Source organism: Natrix helvetica (genome assembly GCF_964273705.1).
Source record: "Natrix helvetica genome assembly, chromosome: 6".
NCBI classification, from domain to species: Eukaryota; Metazoa; Chordata; class Lepidosauria; order Squamata; family Natricidae; genus Natrix; species Natrix helvetica.
In genome coordinates this window covers 9,672,546-9,693,328 of record NC_138553.1, presented here as the reverse complement: position 1 = coordinate 9,693,328, position 20,783 = coordinate 9,672,546, and the positions used below count along the sequence as shown (strand labels likewise).

At 43.9% G+C, this 20,783-nt stretch overlaps 1 protein-coding gene across 3 annotated transcripts in view; it reads right to left on the bottom strand.

Annotated features, from left to right (window-relative positions):
• LOC309394530 (solute carrier organic anion transporter family member 1A2-like) overlaps positions 1-16,122 on the bottom strand; it is a 37,936-nt gene extending 21,814 nt beyond the window's left edge. For 2 of the 3 annotated variants that reach the window (XR_014175743.1, XM_081957826.1), the window contains exons 1-4: positions 15,777-16,122; positions 9,214-9,327; positions 2,437-2,578; positions 461-593 (exon numbers count right to left, since the gene is read on the bottom strand). Coding sequence is in view for 1 of the 3 variants with exons in the window: in XM_081957826.1 (XP_081813952.1) it covers positions 461-593; positions 2,437-2,578; positions 9,214-9,327; positions 15,777-15,812 (425 nt within the window). In the remaining 2 variants the exon portion in view is untranslated. Of the gene's footprint in view, positions 1-460; positions 594-2,436; positions 2,579-9,213; positions 9,328-15,414; positions 15,754-15,776 lie in introns of those variants that run through there. The other variant, XR_014175744.1, reaches the window with a different exon arrangement.
• Between the last annotated feature and the right edge of the window lie 4,661 nt (positions 16,123-20,783).

The window sequence follows — 20,783 nt, the reverse complement described above, 5'->3', positions numbered from 1 at the left end:
ATTGTGTATATTAAAAAATAGCACTGCGGTGTGTTCATTCTTTCTGTGTGGGTAGGGGAGTCCATGGGCAAGCTTTAGTAGAGAAATTCCAGGTATCATCTATTCATTCATGTATTCAACAGAATACATCTTTTCTACATCGTGGTGACCAAAGCTGAATGCAGTATTCCAAGTATTCCATGTTGTCATTGTCACATTGTATTTACAACATATTTGCAGCATCCCAGGGTCATGTGACCTTCCCAACCAAGTCAACGGGGCAAGCTGGGTTTCCTGAATGACCATGTGATTCACTTAACAACCACAGGGATTCACTTAGCAACCATGGCAAAAAAAAGCTCATAAAATCAGTCCCAGGTCTCTTAACACCCACTTGGTCAACAATGGAAATTCTTATTCCAACTGTGGCTGTAAGTCGAGGACTTACCCATGTGAGAATTAAGGAAGATTAGGAACTTACCTCCCCATTAGAAAATGAGGCAACGCAATCAAAACACATCCCAAGCCCATGGCTGCACATCCAAGCCCAATCATGCGTGGCCTGTGAAGTTTTGATCCCAAGTAACTCACAAAGACGATCACCACCACGTCACCTGAAGAAATAAACTAGGTTAGGTACAAATAGATTCATAAATAGATGTTGAGACTCTAGTCTAGAAAAATTACAGAGAAGAGCAACAAAGATGATTAGGGACTGGAGGCTAAAACCTATGAAGAACGGTTGCAGGAATTGGGTATGCCCAGTTTAATGAAAAGAAGGGTTAGGGGAGACATGATAGCAGTCTTCCAATATCTCAGAGGTTGCCACAAAGAAGAGGGAGTCAAGCTATTCTCCAAGGCACCTGAGGGTAGAACAAGAAGCAAAGGATGGAAACTAATGAAGGGGAAAATCAATCTAGAACTAAGGAGAAATTTCCTGACAGAACAATTAATCAGTGGAACAACTTGTCTCCAGAAGTTGTGAATGCTCCAACAGTGGAAGTCTTTAAGAAGATATTGGATAGCCATTTGTCTGAACTGGTGTAGGGTTTCCTGCCTAAGTAGGGGTTTGGACTAGAAGACCTCCAAGGTCCCTTCCAACTCTGCTAGTCTATTCTATTCTATTCTATTCTATTCCGTTCAATTCCATTCCATTCTACTCTATTCTTTCCTAGGTTTTCATTCTTCCTGTCTAATCATCTTAGATTAGAATATGCTTATCATGCTGATGTTTGGTATAACCAATGTTAAATACATGTGAAATTTGAATACAGGTGCTTATTTGTTAGGGTATTAAATTTAGGAAGTGGAATAGTAAAATTGTACAGTGGGCCAGAACCAATGGTGGGATTCAGCCAGTTCGTACCTATTTGGAAGAACTGGTTGTTAACTTTCTAAGCGGTTCGGAGAACCGGTTGTTGGAAGAAATCTCATTTTGTTTTTTTCCCACTTTGCAGGGCTAATCCTGCAAGGAAGGCAGGAAGGAAACATTCTGGTGTTGTTTCTAGCCTAATATTTGTTGCCCTGCTTACAGAAACTGCCTCTCTGGTTAACCCTTGTTACATTGTAACAGCTAAGGTGAAGCACCCATCGACCTGAGTGACATTGAGTTGGCCACACCCACCCAGTCACATGATCACCAAGCCCCACCCAACTAGCTTGTCATTAGGGCAGAGAACCAGTTGTTAAATTGTTTGAATCCCACCATAGGCCAGAACACACAGTTGGAGTTGATTGGTTGGAGAGTGCCTGTCTCCTATCGAAGGCAATCTATGCAATGATTGGTTGCTGTGGGTGTAACGTTTCCCTTTTCCCCGCCTTTTTCTTCTGTGCGCTCTGGATATTGTTTGATATACTTTGTGATGCTCTGTGTTGCTGACTATCTTGTCTGATGTTAATATAACTGATAAATATATTTATTTATATAAAACTACTAACTCCAAATAGCATCCAAAAGTAAATCAGAGTGCAAGGCAAAGTATTGCTCAAAGTTCCAATTTATTAAGAGAGCCGTGTTGGCACATCTGGGAAAACCCGAATCTGAAAGCTTCCCGGTTTTCCCCACCTAGTTGAAAGCCCAAGATTTTGCCCCACCCCCACCCCCACCCCCAGTCCATCACATGGCCCAATCTCCCACTGCCATGCTGGCAGTTCCACCAATCCCGTTCCGGTCAGGTGCAGAGACAAAGGATGACCTTGGCTTTCTAGAAAGAATTTTGTTATGGCTACATCGCATCTAACTCCGTACCATCCCCCCTCCCATTTCCCCACAATAGAAACGGCACAGCAGAATAATAGAAAGTGTGGCAGGCCAAAGATCCAAAAGAAAAGATGGCTGCAGGTCTCACAACTGCAAGTTTCTGTCAGCCTCTCTGACTTCATTTGGATAGTTGCTGCACAATTCCCTGACATTATTTAGGTTCAAACCATTCGACAGGCTCTCCTTGATTTGCCTACCCATTTCGAAGGCTCCGTTGAGTATCCCAACCAGATAGGCGGGGATGTTGAAACGTCTTTCGATCTGGGTCAGCATGCTGTTGATGTATGCCCCACTCATAGTCTTGGTCAGGTAGGCAAAATATAATAATATCAAAAACACCTAGAAGGAAATGAGGAAAACCGACAGGGAATTAATCACATCACATTCACCGGCACGTAAAGTATAGGGTTGAGACCAGTGGTGGGATGCTCCCGGTTTAACAAGTGGTTTAGGGAGGGAGCGCTTGCGCAGCACTGAAAACGGAGCATTTAGAACAGTGTTTCTCAATCTGGGCAACTTTAAGACCTCTGGACTTCAACTTGGCTGGCTGGGGAATTCTGGGAGTTGAAGTCCTCAGGTCTCAAAGTTGCCCAGATTGAGAAACGCTGATTTGGAACCTCAGCTGGTTACCTTCCAAGTCAGCAACAGTAAGTAAAATCTTGTGGGTTTTTTTTGCTTCTGCACATGCGCAGAGCAATTGTTATTGCATGTACGGGCAAATGCGCATGCGCATGGGCAGAGCATGTGTCTGGCACATGCGTGAGCGAGGCGAGCATGCAAGACACAAAATTGCGTGCCCACCAAACCGGCAGTAAGGCCAGCAGCAACCCACCCCTGGGCCACGCACACCATGGCCACGCCCACCCAGCAACGGGGCAGCGAACCCGTTCCTGCAACTTTTGAAGCCCACCCCTGGGTATTCCCTTTCTACCTGAGGTAACTGTAAGAACCGGCCTGGCTCTTACCTATTGCAAAGGGAGTCACAAAGGTATCAGATTCAATCTGAAATGGTTAGCTTTGAAAAGCCCAGGGTAATTTAAGACAGTTTAGCTTTAATCTCGTTGGTTCTGTTTGTAGACTGTAGAAACCATCTGCAAAATTAGTAGGGCATTTTTTTTCTTCTTCTTCTTCTCTCCTGAGAATGTTTTTCTGGTGAGATTGGTCTTTCAGGGCAACCTGGTCTACCCAAATATGAGACCGAGCATACTGCTTTCGCTTTTGCCTTTCAGCCCCAATCCAGGAGCCTTCACAGGCAGTCACTTCTGTGACAAACTATTTTTGTGTTAAATTTTAAATTACTGACAAAGAAATAAAGGGAGAATAGTATAGCTATTCTTCCCTGAGAGTTATGGCAGCTGTCTGGCGCACCAAAATTCTTGTTGGGGCCCCCCAGCGGCCATGGTGAGATCGTCTTTCTCAAATAACGATGGAAGGAAAAGTTTAACATTCTGTTGTGACCCAGCAGCAGCCAGTAGAGCAGGCAACAGATTCGGACAGTGAGGAGGTTGGGGAGGAACATGGGCCAGTCCTGGAGTCTGGGGAAGGCTCTGATGAGGGCTCTGTGTTGGAGGCAGAGAGGGGGCCAGGGCTGTATGCCAGCTATCAGCAGCCTGCAGAGTCAGACAACAGTGAGGCAGATGAACAGCTGGAGCCTGTTCCCAGTGTGCGCATGCACAGAGTTGCCAGACGAAGGGAACAGCTAAAGGACAGGGGTCAACTTGGGAGTAAGGCCACAGGTGGGTGATGAATGGCCCCTCCCAGAGAAAATAAAAGAGGGGCAAAAGGGGAGTGGAGTTTGCAGGAGACAATTAGTTCACTTAATTGGTTCATGACTCTCTGAAACATCTTGCCAAGTTTCTCAGATATTGGCCTGCCAACTCGCCAAGCCAGATAAGGTCTGTGACTGTAAATCCTCCCTGGAAAGACTTTGCTGGATGTGAATGAGCAGAATTCACAGGAAATTAATAAAAGGGGTTTTTGTTGGGACAAGGCGTTTGCTTCATGCTCTTGGGAAGCCTCGGTCAGAACAATTCTTAACAATTTTGAAAATGAACTTTTTGGGTAGGCAAAAAGTTGAGCCAAAAGTGATTACATTTTGTTGTATAGACACATATGCAAAGATTTCCACAACCCTGAACTCCGCCTTTTTCACATCGCACACTCCCCCTGTTCTGTAATGATATGTGGGAAAGACCTTGGGAGACCCCACAAAGAGATCCTGCCTAGGGAACAGTGAGATAAGAGACAGCACAGTTTGCAGTTGGATAGTGGGGGGAAACAAGAGGCCCAGAAGACACTCTCCCTAGTCTCTTGGGCTGCAGTGAATCGTACTTCCTGTTCTGACCTAGGCTTCCTTAAAAAGCATGACACAGAGTCTTAGTCCCGGCAAAACCTTTTTTTATTTACACGACTGTGAATTCCTTTCATTCACAATCAGCAGCCTTTCAGAGGAATATTTATCAACACGAACCTTATCTCACTCGGAGACCTGCCAGATAACTAGTTTCCAAACACAGGCCAAGGCAACACTTGGCACAGAGTCTCTTATAGTCACAAACAGGACTTTCCACTCTTGAAACGACCGAAGGAATGAATTGTTTCCTGCAAAAGCCCACTCCCTGTTCACTTCTCTTTTGTTTCCTATGGAAGGGGCCAATCACCTCCAAGTTGTGGCTTTACTCCTAAATCGATCCTGCTTCCTTAGTCGTTTTGGCTTCTGGCAGCTCTGTGCATGCGCACACTGGGAACAGGCTCCAGCTCTTCCTCTGCCTCACCTCTGTCTAGCTCCCTCTCTGCCTCCGATGCAAAGTCCTTGTCTGAGCTTTCCTCAGCCCCCAGGACTGGCCCATGTTCCTCTCCAACCCCCTCACTGTCCAACTCTGCTGCCAGCTGTGCTGGCCACTGGCGGGCCGCAACACTTCCACACTTGCAAGATTGATGTTATCCTCCCCAGGTAGACCAGGCAGGAAATACGACCAGATGAACTAATTCTACTTGATTGTAAGACTATATTAAATGAATCTTGCAAATCTGAAAGTCTCAAGGCCAAGTCAATTTAACGTCTCACGTGGGATTTTTGGCATAAAACCAACCCTTGTGTACATTTTAACAGATGTTCAAATTCTTCCAGGCAAGGAGTCAGGAGGTTAGCCAAGCCTCCCAAGTATTATTCATTCATTGTCAATATGTTAGCCTTGTTTGCCCTTTTCTTCTCATGTTTTTGCTTTTGTTATACTTCTCTCTTTCTCTTTTTAATTGTTATTAGCTGATAACCCGGCGTTGCCTGGGTATTAATTTATAGGGGATTAATTTATAGGGAGAAAATGTCCAAACCAAACGTAATTTCTAATGTTGGATTTTCCCTCTTACAGGTGGAAGCTCCCTTGTGGAGTACTGTGAAGCTGTTACCATGGCAACGCCACTGCGCTGCACAGTAGAAACCATTTTAAGGCAGTACAGTAGAAATCATTTTAAGGCACAACAGGCTGCATCTTAACAGAACAGACACCCTGAGGGGTGTTAGGTGTATCTTACCCCCAGAGTATTTCCCCCCCCGAGAGTAAGTCATCTGTGTACCAAGTTTGGTTGAAATTGCTCAAGGCATTCCAGAGTTATGCTGGAACACACACACACACACACACACACACCTGTTTTTATATATAGATAATTGATGTTTTAACCATATTCACTATCCAGAGTGGCCTTGGTAAGATGGGCAACCTGAATGGACATGTATAGAATTCAGTGTGTGTGTGTGTTTATTTGTAGGGCAGGAAACTATAAACCCAGCACAATCCAGGACAGTTTATTCCTGAAATCTGTTTCTTAGCTGTGCTATTATTTTCCAAAACAGCCTGGTTTTGTTTTTGTTTTTCTGAAAAGCCGCTTCTATTCCATGTCAACTCAGCTTTTATACACACAGCTTCCTAAAGTCAATCTCAGATAAGACCTGAGCAAGAAAAACAAATCTGATTAAAACTCTGCAGTCTGTAATTACTACTAACCTATTTCAATAGTGGAATTATCTACTCTAGGGGTGGAGTCTCCTCTTTGCTGCACAGGTCTAGACCAAGGGTGTCAAACTCAAGGCCTTTGGGGTGTTTAGATCTGGCCCGCGGGGCCCCCTGGAAACAGCAAAGGACCAGCCCGACATGCCTCTGCCAGCAAAAATGGCCGCCTGCAGCCCTCTATTAGCACACACACACACACACACACACACACAAACAAACACACACAGAGAGAGAGACACACGGGTTCTATTTTCATTGGCAGAGAGCTAGCAAAACAAATTAAAAACAAAAGAAAAGAAAAGGAGAAACGTTTCCTCTTTTGCATTTGAGCATGCAAGAAGGGACAGGAAAGGAGAAAGGGAAAAAGGAAAGAAAAAGATGGGAAGAGAACAAGGAAGGAAAAATAAGGAAAGAGGGGAAGGAAAAAAAACAGAAGGAAGAGGGAAGGAGGGAGGGAGGGAAGAAAGAAAGGAAGGAAACAAGAAAGGAAGGAAAGAAGGAAGGAAAGAAGGAAGGAAAGAAGGAAGGAAAGAAGGAAGGAAGGACATTATAAAGAGAGGGAGGGAGGGTCTGAAGGAAGTCCTGCCTTAGCACTTGGCCACCACAGGTGCCCCAGACACGAGTGATGTTGAGCTGGCCACGCCCACCCGGGTCATGCCCACCCTTCCCCTCTGAGGTCAAACACAACCCTGAGGCGGCCCTCAATGAACTTGAGTTTGACACCCCTGGTCTAGGCCAATGTTTTCCAATCTTCTCAACTTTAAGATGTGTGTACTTCAACTCCCAGAATCCCTCAGCTGCTTCCTTAATTCAGGTACCCATTAACGTAGCTTCCAGAGTAAAAGTCCAGTTCAAAGTCCATTGGCACTAGCAAAAACTTCTTAGTTCACAAAACCTGGATAAAGCAAAGAGGTCAACTGCCTTTTTCAACCCTTCACTTTTTATCCAGCTGGAACAATTACAGCTGGCGGTAAAAGCATTTGGGAGAAGCAACGGATTAGACCCAACATACTGTATGAAACGCTCTCTTCCAACTTTACACCTGGATTCGGTCAAAGTATGAAACCTAAACTTAGGGCAAGAGTCAGTGGTGGGTTCTGGATCCTGTTGAAACCGGTACGGTTGTAACAGGGCCCGGCGTTCTCCACATGAACACGCACAGCGCGCATGCATCTTACCATCCAGCGATGCCTCTGTGAGCTCCCACAACACTGCAGCTGCTTGGTGGAGCATTGCGCAGGTGCTGTATGTTCCATGTGCATGTGCGGAAGCGCCGAAGGGTTTAAAGATAGGTAAGGAGCAGGGCCAGGCGGGTGGGCCCTCCGGAGCACCATACTGAAACGGTACCCGGTGCTCCGGGCAGGCTCCAGTACTCCCATACTGGGGCATACCGCCTGCAACCCACCACTGGTAAGAGTCCACTGTTATGATATTTACCTTACGTAGGATGCAGGGGTGGGTTGCTGCCAACATTACTGCCAGTTTGGTGGGCACACAATTTTGCACGTGCGTGCTCGCTTTGATCCCACATGCGTGCGTAGTTGCCAATAAATAGGTCTGCGCATGCGCAGGACATTAACAAATGAAAAAAAATGCCATGCCGACTGGGGAACCGGTTCGGAGGTGTGGCAGGCCGGGGTTACTGCCGGTTCCGGTGACCCAGGCCGCCAAACCACTACCTGTTCAGCGGAACCAGTCCGAACTGGTAGGAACCCACCTATGATGGGATGCCTGAACTAATAAACCACATTGTCATAAGAAAATCCCAATAGGAAACAAAGGCAACAACACAAGCAATAATTCTTACTTTAAGATCCGAGGTTTATTGTTTCTAATAATTTGGAACATTAGAAATGAATAGATATAAGAGATATCATAGCAGTAATACACTGCATGAACATATTAATGCAGAGGGCCAATGAGACATAGCAAGTCCTACAAGGACTGTGATAAATCAAAGAGCTCCGAACTGATCTTGAACTCTATCCTTTACGCTGTTCTTCTAACCACATACATGAGTCATAACTTCACTAACGGTCACTATCCGGGAACACCTGTGTACATTACTTTCAATTCCTCATTTCCAACAGTTTCATTCTTCCCGTTTTAAACGAATCCATAAAAGCGCATATTTTAGAAAAACGTATTTCACAGTTAGCAACGGTTCAGCAGGATCACCAATATTTCTGGTAAATTTTGAAATCATCCTACCTGAAAACATTGGTTCATATCTCTTTCTTCTGGGGCCTTCTATTTACCCATAGGACTTTTTGAATCTAATAGGTCAATAGGCTATATTTCTTGGTTCTCACAATATTATCTCTTGGCCTGCTGGTCCCATCGCCAAAGGCAGTGAACTACTCTGAACCACACGTTATTTAAATCATAGTTAATGTGTTTGTAAATCCACTCGGTGAATGCGATTCACTCCAGGATGGAAGATTCTCACACTCCTTCCTGTTGGGTTTTAAAGTTATGAGAACGGAGGACCCTGTTGGTGTCCAACTCAAGTCCTGTGGGCCGCATCCAGCCTGTGGGGTGCTTAGATCTGGCCCTTGGGGCCAACCAGGAAACAGAGAAGGACCGGCCCATGGTGCCTTTGCCAGCAAAAATGGAGCCCAGAAGAGCCTCTGTGACCATTCTGGGCTCTGTTTTCGCTGGCAGAGGGTTGCAGGAGGCAGATGCAGCCAGAAACGGATCTCGGGAGCCCTTTGCTGGCAGAGCGCTTGGGCCACCACAGGCGCCCCCTGACACAAGTGACGTCGAGCTGGCAATGCCCATCCTGGCCACAGACACACACACGAGGTCAAACACAACCTTCATGCGCTCCTCAATGAAATCGAGTACGACACCCCTGCTGTAGAATAACATTTGATGCCAAATGGATTTCCCCAAGCAATCAATGTACAAGCATATATATGAAATAGGTTTTATGTTGATATGGGAACAATAAGATGCTCATACCTTCAATTTGGACAGGGAACAAGCTGATGCTAACTTCTTAGAGCCCTTCATGTCACTTTTCGGATCCGCTGGGATGTCCTCTTTGCAGTTGTTTGCCTCGGTCTTGCTGACCACCTTGAAGAAGGGACAAAGAAACAAACATGGACGATATAATCAAACAAACTTTCAAAACTAGTGAGAGAGGTGTAGATATTTGGGGGAGCTAAGCTGAAGATACCACTCACTTCAGATGGAGGTGTTAAGATACAGAGGTTAAATTTCCAGTTTTCTCCAGGAAGTTTCTGCTGAAACTGTTGAGTCTAAGTATCAGAATGGAGTTAGAACTAGATCTTAAGCCCCTTTGAAAAGTTTGAAATATGGAGAGACTGTTCATTTAAATGCAAGCCCTCAGTATTCCAAGTAACACCCCTAACGAAAGAAGATTCCCAGGGCTCAAAGTTCTGCTTTATTAGAGATGACATATTGGCACATCTGCGAAAACCCGAATCTGGAAGGCTCCAGGTTTTTCCCACCCAAAAGAAAGCCCAAGTCCCTGCCCAGCAACCACATGTCCATCACATGATCCAATCAGGCACCGTCCCAAATGGAGATGCCTCCCAGACATGCCGTTCCAGGTGCAGGGCAATATGTCCTTGACTGTCTGAGAATGGAATGTTATTTTGACTATATATCTCCCATACTCCATATAATCCCCCTTCCCAATTTCCCATAGCAGTAAAAGTGGCAGGTCATAAGCCCAATGCAAAAGAGGGCTTCCAGGCCTGACACAAGCATTCTAAATACAAATAGGGATACATATTTTATGTATTGAATTTTAGGCCCTGACTCAAACTTTATATAGTCCTTGGAAACTTCAAACTTCAACCTTAGATCCAATCCCTAAGGACTGCCACATTTTTTCCCTACTCCTATGTAGTACAGTATAGCTTTATTGATTAGGCAATTGATCGTATCAAAAATCAGTAGGTGTCAGCTGCAATAAAAATACCATAAAATAAGATAGGGTGAAGTAAGATGAGATAAAATAGAGGAAGATAAAAACGGAATGAAAGTTAAAAGAGTGAGATAAAATAACATAAAATAAAATAGAATGCAAAAGCATCAGACAAGTATTGACATACAAATCAGTGCATATTGAATTGAATGCATCCTTTTTCCATGGTGGAGCAGTGGTCAGAAGCAAGGGCGAAATCCAGCAGGTTCTGATAGGTTTTGGAGAACCAGTAGCGGAAATTTTGAGTGGTTCGGAGAACTAGTAGCAGAAATTTTGAATGGTTCGGAGAATTGACAAATGCCACCTCTGGCTGGCCCCAGAGTGGGGTGGGAATGGAGATTTTGCATCTATAGAAAGAGAGACTCAGCTGGTGGCAATAAAGACCCTTATTGGAAGCTAAGTAAGGTTAGGCCTGGTTAATATGGGGATGGGAAAATATGTGGAAATCCCATGTTTGCAAGGTAGACTGTGAAATGAAAAATACAGCCTAGAAAAAAAACCTCTCCAATTGTTTGGGATTGGAATGATCCCAAATAGCTAACAGGTAGACCAGAAGTGGATTCCTATCTATTTGGTCCGGTTTGGCTGAATAATACAATAATACAATAGCAGAGTTGTAAGGGACCTTAGAGGTCTTCTAGTCCAACCCCCTGCCTAGGCAGGAAACCCTATACCGTTTGAGACAAATGGATATCCGACATCTTCTTAAAGACTTCCAATGTTGGAGCATTCACAACTTCTGGAGGCAAGCTGTTCAACTGATTAATTGTTCTAACTGTCAGGAAATTTCTCCTCAGTTCTAAGTTGCTTCTCTCCTTCATTAGTTTCCATGCATTGCTTCTTGTTCTACCCTCAGGTGCCTTGGAGGATAGTTTGACTCCCTCTTCTTTGTGGCAACCCCTGAGATATTGGAACACTGCTATCATGTCTCCCCTAGTCCTTCTTTTCATTAAACTAGACATTCCCAGTTCCTGCAACCGCTCTTCATATGTTTTAGTCTCCAGTCCCCTAATCATCTTTGTTGCTCTTCTCTGCACTCTTTCTAGAGTCTCCACATCTTTTTTACATCCTGGCGACCAAAACTGAATGCAGGATTCCAAGTGTGGCCTTGGTAGGAACTTGGCCGGACACGTGACCATACCAGTTCTATCCTTGGTGGCGCCATCTTGATTTTCTGTTCTGCACATGTGCAGAACAATCTTCATTGAAAAAATGCAATTTTTTTTAATGTTGTTCGTATGCGCAGATCATTTTAAGTGCAAATGTCATGGGTGCGAGCGAAGCGGGTGTGCACGCACAAAATTTTTCAGGCGCCGAACTGGTAGTAATGGTAGCCAGAATCCACTCCTGAGGTAGACCTCAACTTATGACTGCAATTGAAAGCAAGACTTCCAATGTTAAGTAAAGTGATTATTAAGTGGGATGTCCCAAAGGTGCTTTTTTTCAGGAGGCAACTGGACTTTTTTGCTTTTTCTTTGAAGACGTTTTGCTTCTCATCCAAGAAGCTTCTTCGGCTCCGACAGGATAGTGGAGAATGGAAGGATTTATATTCCTTGCAGACAGCTGGCCATTTGCCTCTTTTGTAGAGGGTCATTGAAGCAGCTATTGACATAGTCAATAGAGAAAAAAAGTCACAGAGAAAAAAATTGCAGACTACAGGAACCAGGAACACTAACTCAGGTGACCCTGAGGACAGAGATCAACCTCCAAGTGGCCTCAACGACCTTCTAAAAGGATGCAAATGACCAGCTGTCTACACAGAACATAAATCCTTCCATTCCCCACTATCCTGTCAGAGCTGAAGAAGCTTCTTGGATGAGAAGCGTAACATCTTCAAAGAAAAAACAAGAAAGTCCAGTTGCCTCCTGAAAAAGCACCTCTGGGACAACCCTGACCTGCATGACTGAGAGTCTCTACAGACTTTTCTACGTAGGTTGTGCACGATTCAGCAAACCTTTTTGCCATGATTGTTAGCAGAATCACTGCGGCTGTTGTGAGTGACTCGCACGGTTGTTAAGCGAGTCCAGCTTCCCTCATTGACGTCACTTGTCTGAAGCCAGCTGGGAAGGCCGCAAATGGCTATCACGTGACCCTGGGAAACTATAACTGTGTCAACACCTTCTGGCTGCCAAGCGGCCCAATTTTGATCATGTGACCCTGGGGATGCTGCAATAGTCAACAATGTGAGGACGGTTCTTAAATCACTTTTTTTGAGTGACATTGTAAGTTTGGTCACTAAGCAAATGGTGGTAAATCGAGGGCTAAACTCAATCGTCACATTAAGGCAGGGGTGTCAAACTCAATTTCATTGAGGGCTGCATCAGGGTTAAGTTTGACCTCGGGGGGGCAGGGTGTGTGTGGCCAGAGTGGGCATGGCCAGCTTGACATCACTAGTGTTGGTGGGTGCCTCTTGTGGCCTGAGTACTCTGCCAGCAAAAACAGGGCCCTGAGCTCCGTTTTCGGCTGTGGCAGCTTCCTGCAGCCCTCTGCCAGCAAAAACGGAGATCGGGTGGGCTGCCCACAGCCCTCCCAAACTCTGTTTTCACTGGCAGAGGCACCACAGACCAGTCCTTCACTGTTCCTAGGGCAGCCTCACGGGCTAGATCTAAGCCACCTGCGGGCTGGATACGGCCCTGGAACTTGAGTTTGACAAACTGGCATTAAGGTGACAGTATCCTGGAGAACTCTTAAAGTACAAAAGAACCAAAAACACTAAGTCAGAATAAAATGGGATATCTTGGAAACAGAAGTGGTATTCAGCAGTTTCTGACCAGTTCTGGAGAACCGGCAGTGGAAATTTTGAGTAGTTCGGAGAACTGGTAAATACCACCTCTGGCTGGCCCAGCCTCCATCTGTTCTCTGCCTCCCGAGTCTGATTGGGAGGGAATGGGGATTTTGCAGTATCCTTCCCCTGCCACGCCCGCCAAGTCACGCCATGCCCACCAAGCCACGCCCACAGAACCGGTAGTAAAAATGTTTGAATCCCACCACTGTCTTGGACATATCCTACACTGCAAATGTTGTTGCAAAATGTTGTTGTAAATTCTCCTTGTATGAACTTAATTCAAATACTTGATCCCATTTGGGCAAGATCTGAGTTATAACACTGCGATCAGTCAAAGAAAGACGTGGGACTGAACGGATAAATTTATTGGCAAAAACCTAGGTAAATGTTCCTATTTGGAGTAGCAGCATTTTCTTTCTTTCTAATATACAAGCAGTAACCATTTACTCCTACGGAGAAAAACTCAGATGCTGCACCTGGAAATCTATCCCAATGAATCTATCCCCCATCTCTGTTTCTCAATGAAATTTTGCAGCACTGTACGCTCTGTCTCCCTCCTTCTCCCACTCCCTCGCTGCTTGAACCTGGGTTCAAGTCCACCGGCCCACAGAATTCTCTTTAGGCTTGTTCTGTTTTCCCAGCCTATCTCCCAGGACAGCTGGGAGGGGAGGCGGGAAGGAAGAGAGATTGACATGAGCACTTCTGCAACGAAAAAAGAACCTAGACGATCCAATGCACAAATCCAGGCATCAAATCAGGGAATCAACCTATGCATTTTATTTATTTATAGGATTTATCTACCATATCCCTAGCACCAGATTTCAGGACAGTGTTAAAAAAAAAAAAGCAAAAATCAAGCTGTTACCGTATTTTTAGGAGTATAAGATGCACCTTTTCCCCCCAAAAAAGAGGGAGAAAATCTGGGTGCGTCCTATACACTGAATACAACATTTTGGCCTCCCGAAACCCCACCCCCTTGACAAAAGTGGATGTGCATAAGGTTTGGGAGGCCTGCAAAGTGCCCCTGGGGACTGGGGAGGGCAAAAACAAGTGAAACCTGGGCTGTTTTTTGCTCATTTTTGCCCCTCCCCTCAGTCTCCAGGACTCCAAGCCTCCTAAAGGCTATGCATAACTTGTTTTTTTGCAAAAAAGGGCCCATTTTTGCAAAACAATGGGCCATTTTTTGCTTATTTTTTTCCTCCCTCCCCCCCAGGAGCACTTTTTTCACAAAAAATGAGGCGTGCAGAGGGTTTGGGAGGCCTGCAGAGTGCAAAAACCTTTCTTTTAATTTACCTCTTCAATATCTTGGTGCATCTTATACTCTGAAAAATATGGTAATTCCTACCACCACTGAATAAAAACAACCTTTGCAAAAAAATAAAAACCATATAGGGGAACCTTGATAGAATTCTTCTCAAATTGGACGTCATCTAATTTGACCCACAGGGATGTTATCAATTCATCGTGATGTCAGTTCCCATTTCAGACCAGGATTACATAATATATGTCTTCTGTACCTGTGAAATGTCAAAAACAAGGGAGGCAGCCCACCTTTGGTTCAAGGGGTACCAGACCTACCTGTGGGTCCATGCTCATTTGTACATAAACCTTGCTTGTCCACTAAGCAATTCGAAAACCACATCATAAGGTAAAAGTTCCTCTCGCACATATGTGCTAGTCGTTCCCAACTCTAGGGGGCGGTGCTCATCTCTGTTTCAAAGCCGAAGAGCCAGTGCTGTCCAAAGACATCTCCATGGTCATGTGACTTTCAGGAATAAATGCCAAAGGTGCACGGAACGCTGTTACCTTCGCACCAAAGGTGGTCCCTATTTTTCTACTTGTATTTTTACATGCTTTCGAACTGCTAGGTTGACAGAAGCTGGGAAAAGCAACAGGAGCTCACTCCATTATGCAACGCTAGGGATTTGAACAGCCAAACTGCCGACCTTTCTGGATGACAAGCGTCTTAGCCACTGAGCCACCGCGTCCCACATCCTAGTGCATTTATAAAAAGCAGCAGGTTTTCCTCCCTTCTAAATTTCTGTTTATGAAACTGAGGCAGTCCAAATCAAAGCTGCTCCTTCTTAGCCGCCTACTACATATTTTTCTAAGTACTTGACCCACTCGTTCAAAGAAAGCCCATGAAAAAAAAGCAAATATGCTATAATCTGGGATTCGACAGCATATATTTTCCTGCTTGCAAAGTTACCCTACGATCAAGGGACTTAACTTTTTGCTTCTTCTTTTTTAAAAAAAATTAAACAAATTTCAGTTTCTAGGCTCTACGGTTGGCAAACGTCATTTCTCTTCCTCCTTTAAAATGCCTAAGGAAATATTCATTTTTAATATTTTTAACCGTATGGATTTACTCCCCTCAAAATGATAAGAAGGCTTCTTCTTCCTCTCTTGAATTGCTACCTACCTCCATCGTAGCCATACCCTGGGTGATCCTGTTTGAGACAAATCAGAGGCTCTCGTTCCCAAATATTGAACACTTTGGAATTTCTTCTGGAAAAAAGCAGGACTGGAGTATCGTACCAAAACTTTGCAGCAGTAAGGAAAATGAGGGCAAAGAGAGCAGCCTCGGAAAATATATTTCTGTTTGTCAAAGTCTTTGAAGCCTTTGTTTTAACTCTACAGTAGGTCGTTGACTCGAGCCAAAAGAATAACCCAGAAAAGGAATGGATCTAAGAGATGGACATACTGCACAGCTGTGTTGGCATTTCCTTTTGGCACATTCACACAACAAACCGGACTTCATCAATGAAGTGGAATATCACCCACCTTGGTGCTATCATTTGTCTTGATATCAGTTTCCATGTCAGAGCAAAATTAGATGATATGTCGATTGTGCAGTATGTAATCTGAATGTTTCCTTCGCCTTCAGTTTCTCCTCCTTTCTCTTCTCCTTCTCCTCCTCTCCTCCTTCTCTTTCTTCTTCTCCTCCTTCTCCGTTAAAGGGCTGTATCTCTAATCCCCAAACAATTTTAATCCAGCCAGGTCTTTTATTACCTTCACGCCTGGCAAGAACATTGCCATTAACCCCTGAAGAGATACTCTTCTGTTTACTAAGGGTAAAAAAAAAGGATCCTGGAAAAACTCTGTGTTGCTCATAGGGGCTTCTTGAGGTACAGGTCTCAGTTTTATACTGTCTCTTAGGATGCATCCCCAGCTACATTAAAAGTCAAGTTCTCCATTGAATTCCCTCTTCAAAATCTTGGTGCATCTTATACTCCGGTGCGTCTTATACTCCAAAAGATACAGTAAGCCTTCTCTGACTTGCAGCTAGTTCTCATTTAGCAATTACAATCAGGACCAGAAAATGGTCATTAAGTGAAGCGGCCACTAAGTGAATTCACATAGGTGCTTATGATTTTACTTCAGCTTTCCTCTGCTTTCCAGACCTGCAAAGGTCATAAATGTGAGGATTGATGATGCCGTTACTTTTTTCATCACTGTTGTAACTGAAGAGTCACTATACGAGACAGTTGCTAAACAAGGATCCCCTGTGTTGGGTTTATAAGGAAGGCTTCAAAGCAAGCATCACGGAGATATTGTTTCAGTTCTAGAAATCAGATTCGAAGGCACAATTGCCCACTGGAGGATTTATACAGCCCTGTTATTTCATGAAGTGGTGTTTCAAGGTATAACCTTCTACATCTCCCCCACCCCAAAACCAAATATTACGAGAAAAAACTTCCCATGAAGATTTCCCATGGTGGCACAGTGGTTAGAGTGCAGTACTGCAGGCTACTTCTGCTGACTGCCGGCTGCCTGCAATTTGGCAGTTCAAATCTCACGGGGCTCAAGGTTGACTCAGCCTTCCATCCTTCTGAGGTGGGTAAAATGAGGACCCAGGTTGTTGGGGACAATAGGTTGGCTCTGTAAACCGCTTAGAGAAGGCTGTAAAGCACTGTGAAGCGGTATATAAGTCTAAGAGCTATTGCTAGGAAGCTTCTTGGAAAATGTTGAGCAGCCTGGAGAGGCTTCAAAGTAAAGGAAAGATACATAACAGAAAAGAATATCAGGAGTTGTCTCAAATGTGCTTTTCTAAAAGGCAACTGGGACTTTCTTGGGGGTTTTTTTCCCTTGAAAACATTTCTCTTCTCATTCAAGAAGAATGGATGTTCTGAAGAAGCTTCTTGGATGAGAAGTGAAATGTTTTCAAGGGAAAAAACCAAGAATGACCACTTGTCTTTTGGAAAAGCAGAGAGAAGCAAAAAGTATTTATTGACGATATTTTTGAAACGATGTTGCTTATGAATTTGCAGTATTATATAATACTGGGAGGGGGGAGGGAGGGAGGGAGGGAGGGAGGGAAGGAGGAAGGAAGGAAGGAAGGAAGGAAGGAAGGAAGGAAGGAAGGAAGGAAGGAAGGAAGGAAGGAAAGAATACTGAAATTATATAACTTCCTTTAATTTCATAGTTATTCAGTTTTTAAATTATATTGTCCAGTTGTGCATCAGGGGAAATAAGACATTTTAAATCACTATCTTTGGCATTTTTTGATGATTTTTAATTTGTTTTTCATTTTGTAAAACAAAAACATTATTTAAACAAGCAAAACATTCAGAAAAAGTCAAGTAGAAAGCATTGCAAAAGTGGTTGCATTAGTTTACTTACTGAGATGGTGATGATGGTTACAAAAATGTGGAATAGTAACCCTTTTGCCTTTGAAATGTTTATTTCACGAGGGGTTGAAAATTTATTGCCATGCAGCTTTTATACTTCTGTGAAGTATCTGCAATCTTGCATTTTAATTCCCACTGCCCCAACCTAGGAAAATGAGGCCTCCATCTGCAAATTATTGATTAAATCCTGTTAAAGTGTTGCATGAAAAAAACATTTGTTTTAACTTTCCCGACCTTTAAATGTGACTCTCACTATTTATTTATTCTTTTGATTTGATCTGCATCCTGTTCTTTATTCAAGAGTCAAATCAGGTCATGTAGAGTCTTGTTCTCTCTTTGTCACCCCACAACAACCCTGTGAGGTAGGTTGGGTTGAAAGAGAGGACAGATAGTTCTTGGTTAGCAACCATTCGTATTTAGTGACTGAAGTTGCAATGGCACTACAAAAATGGACTTATGACCAGTTCTCACACATGTGACCGTTGTAGCATCCCCATGGTCACATGATCGAAATGCAGACACGTGGCAACGGGCCAAGTACTTATGACGGTTGCGTTGCCATGGAGTCATGTGGTCGTGACTTTCCCAGTTGGCTTCTGAGAAGCCAAATCAATGAGGGAAACCAGATTGACTTCACAGCCAAATGATTCACTTAATGCCAGTGTTTTGCTAAGCAACCGTGGCCCAAAAAGGTCATAATCTGGGGCGCAACTCACCTAGGAAGAACTGCCTTGGAAGAATGGCTGCAGAAGTTGATGGATGAAATGGCAAAACTGACTACTTTGATTAAAGAAAAGAACATAAGTACTTTGGTTTCCACATTCTGCCCCTTCTCTGCCTCCGACCCAGAGCCCTCATCAGAGCCTTCCCCAGACTCAAGGACTGGCCCATGTTCCTCCCCAACCTCCTCATTTTCCGAATCTGCTGCCAGCTCCACTGGCCGCTGGCGGGCCACAACACATTGCAACTTTGAACAGTCACTAAATTAACTGTTGTAAATTGAGGATTACCTCTACCAATAATGACTTGTTTTGGGCCAACGACAAAGCCAAGAAAATGGGTTCATTCTGGCAGTTTAAAGTTTGATCTAGACAAAGAAGAAGAAGAAGAAGAAGAAGAAGAAGAAGAAGAAGAAGAAGAAGAAGAAGAAGAAGAAGAAGAAGAAGAAGAAGAAGAAGAAGAAGAAGAAGAAGAAGAAGAAGAAGAAGAAGAAGAAGAAGAAGACAAAGTCTACTAAACAAAACTAACTTAACACATGGTAGGTAGGGTGTTGCCATTTTCTTAACATGTTGTGTAAAGCTGATTTTCACATGAATCCATAACATGGTTTGTTCAGTGGAGGACCGCCTAATATGTGAACAGTGCAATTAAGTTTTGTTAACTTAGATTTAATGGGTCCAGGTTTTGTGTGACGACTGCCTGGAATGAACAACTATTTTTATTGGTTCACAAAGGGGCAGGAAATTAGGATTTCAGCCAAAACGAGGAACCTAAAATTAACAACCAGCAGCATCCTTGCTACTCGTTTTCACTGGCTTGACTCCAGAGACATTTGGACAAATGTTCTTTGGGCAAAACATGGGTTAAATTTTAAAAGACCCACAGATACAACTCGACTTGCAGGATCGCTTTTCACTTCAGTCTTGATATTTCTTTATTTAAACAAAAAAACTACTGAAACCAGAAATTGAATTTAAGTATCTGGAGGTAAATGTGTTGCAAAATTGGTTTTTGTATTGGGATTCTCTATTTGTAAGCCATCGGGATGAGTGAGTTGGGCAGCCAAATGAATTTTAATCATCATCGTTGTTGGGAGAAATGCCCATCTGGGTTCCGTTCCAAGTGGGAAGAAAGACACTGGAAACATGGAGATTGCTTGGAGTTCCTGGGTGAAAAAGGGAAGGGAAGCTGGGAGTGCCTTGGTTTTATGCCCTCTGTTGGGCCCCACCTTAAGGGTTTCCGGTTCCTGTGTAAGAAATGTATTCTGATTGGTTGTCAGACTCCCAGGGGCGGGGGATCATAGCTAACTTTGTACGCTGTCCTGAGACCGAAGCCTGTTTGCCCTACTGGCTTATGCAATCCTCCAAGGTGGGATGTGGTGAGATGGGCAGAAGGCTAATCCTACCTTTGTTGTGTAGAATAGACATCAGGCCCAGGGCCTAATGACCCATTGACAAAGGTGGGGGGGGGCAGGAAGCTGCAGGGAGTTACTTTGTCTTTTAAAACATGTTTCTCCCTTTTCTCATCCAGGGGAATATAATAGTCTGCCTTTTTAATATTTCCCAGGATGTTTCATTCTTCTAGGAGAGGGGTAGGTGCTAATTTCCTTCAATTGTCATCATTGTAGGTCTTAGGTCCTTAGTTAGGAGCTGATCTGTTAGTTTTTACCAGTCCCAGACTGTGAATCAAATTGAAAATTTAACAACAACAACAGCAACAACGTCCCACTACAAAAACTTATATTATTGACTGTCACAAGAGACCAAATATTTCTGTCGTCCAAGCAGTTCTCCTGCTTTGCTTGCTTCCCATCCAAAACTGGTGTCCAACCATTTGTAACACAACGTATCTTAGTTTATTAAATTTGAAATTAGTCAGCATCTGTAATGTGTTTATATTGTATATTATGTTTTTTTTTTATTCTGAGGGGCTCTGTATGTGTTTTAAGGGTGCAAGAATAAAGATTGATTGACAGTTCAGAGCCATCAATGCATTTTTTCCCTCCTGTTTCCAAAAATGCAAATATCTATGATTCATCAATCGGTACTTTATATAATTGCTAACCTTTTGGGTCCCATTCTCCTGGAAGTGGGGCAACAGTGCCCTCTAGGGACAGAAATCATCACTTGCATCTGGTTAGACCTAAAGTGTCTAATGGAGTTGGAGGGTTATGAGAATTCCAGCGTATTTCTTCCTTTGCCATTCCTAAATTCTTCCCCCAAGTAGACAAACATTCACTTGGATACCAATAAGGGGTAACAGAGTCTCCCTATGATGCCAAGAACAGCATATTGAACCCCTTCTTTTTGTAAACTAGTCTTCTCTCCCACAGTGTCCTCCAAATCAGCGGTCACCAATTGGTGAACCGGACCCCCCCCCCTTGGTGGAGAGGGGGGGCAGAAATTCTGACTTGGGGTCTGCTTCAGCCTCCTGGTGCGGG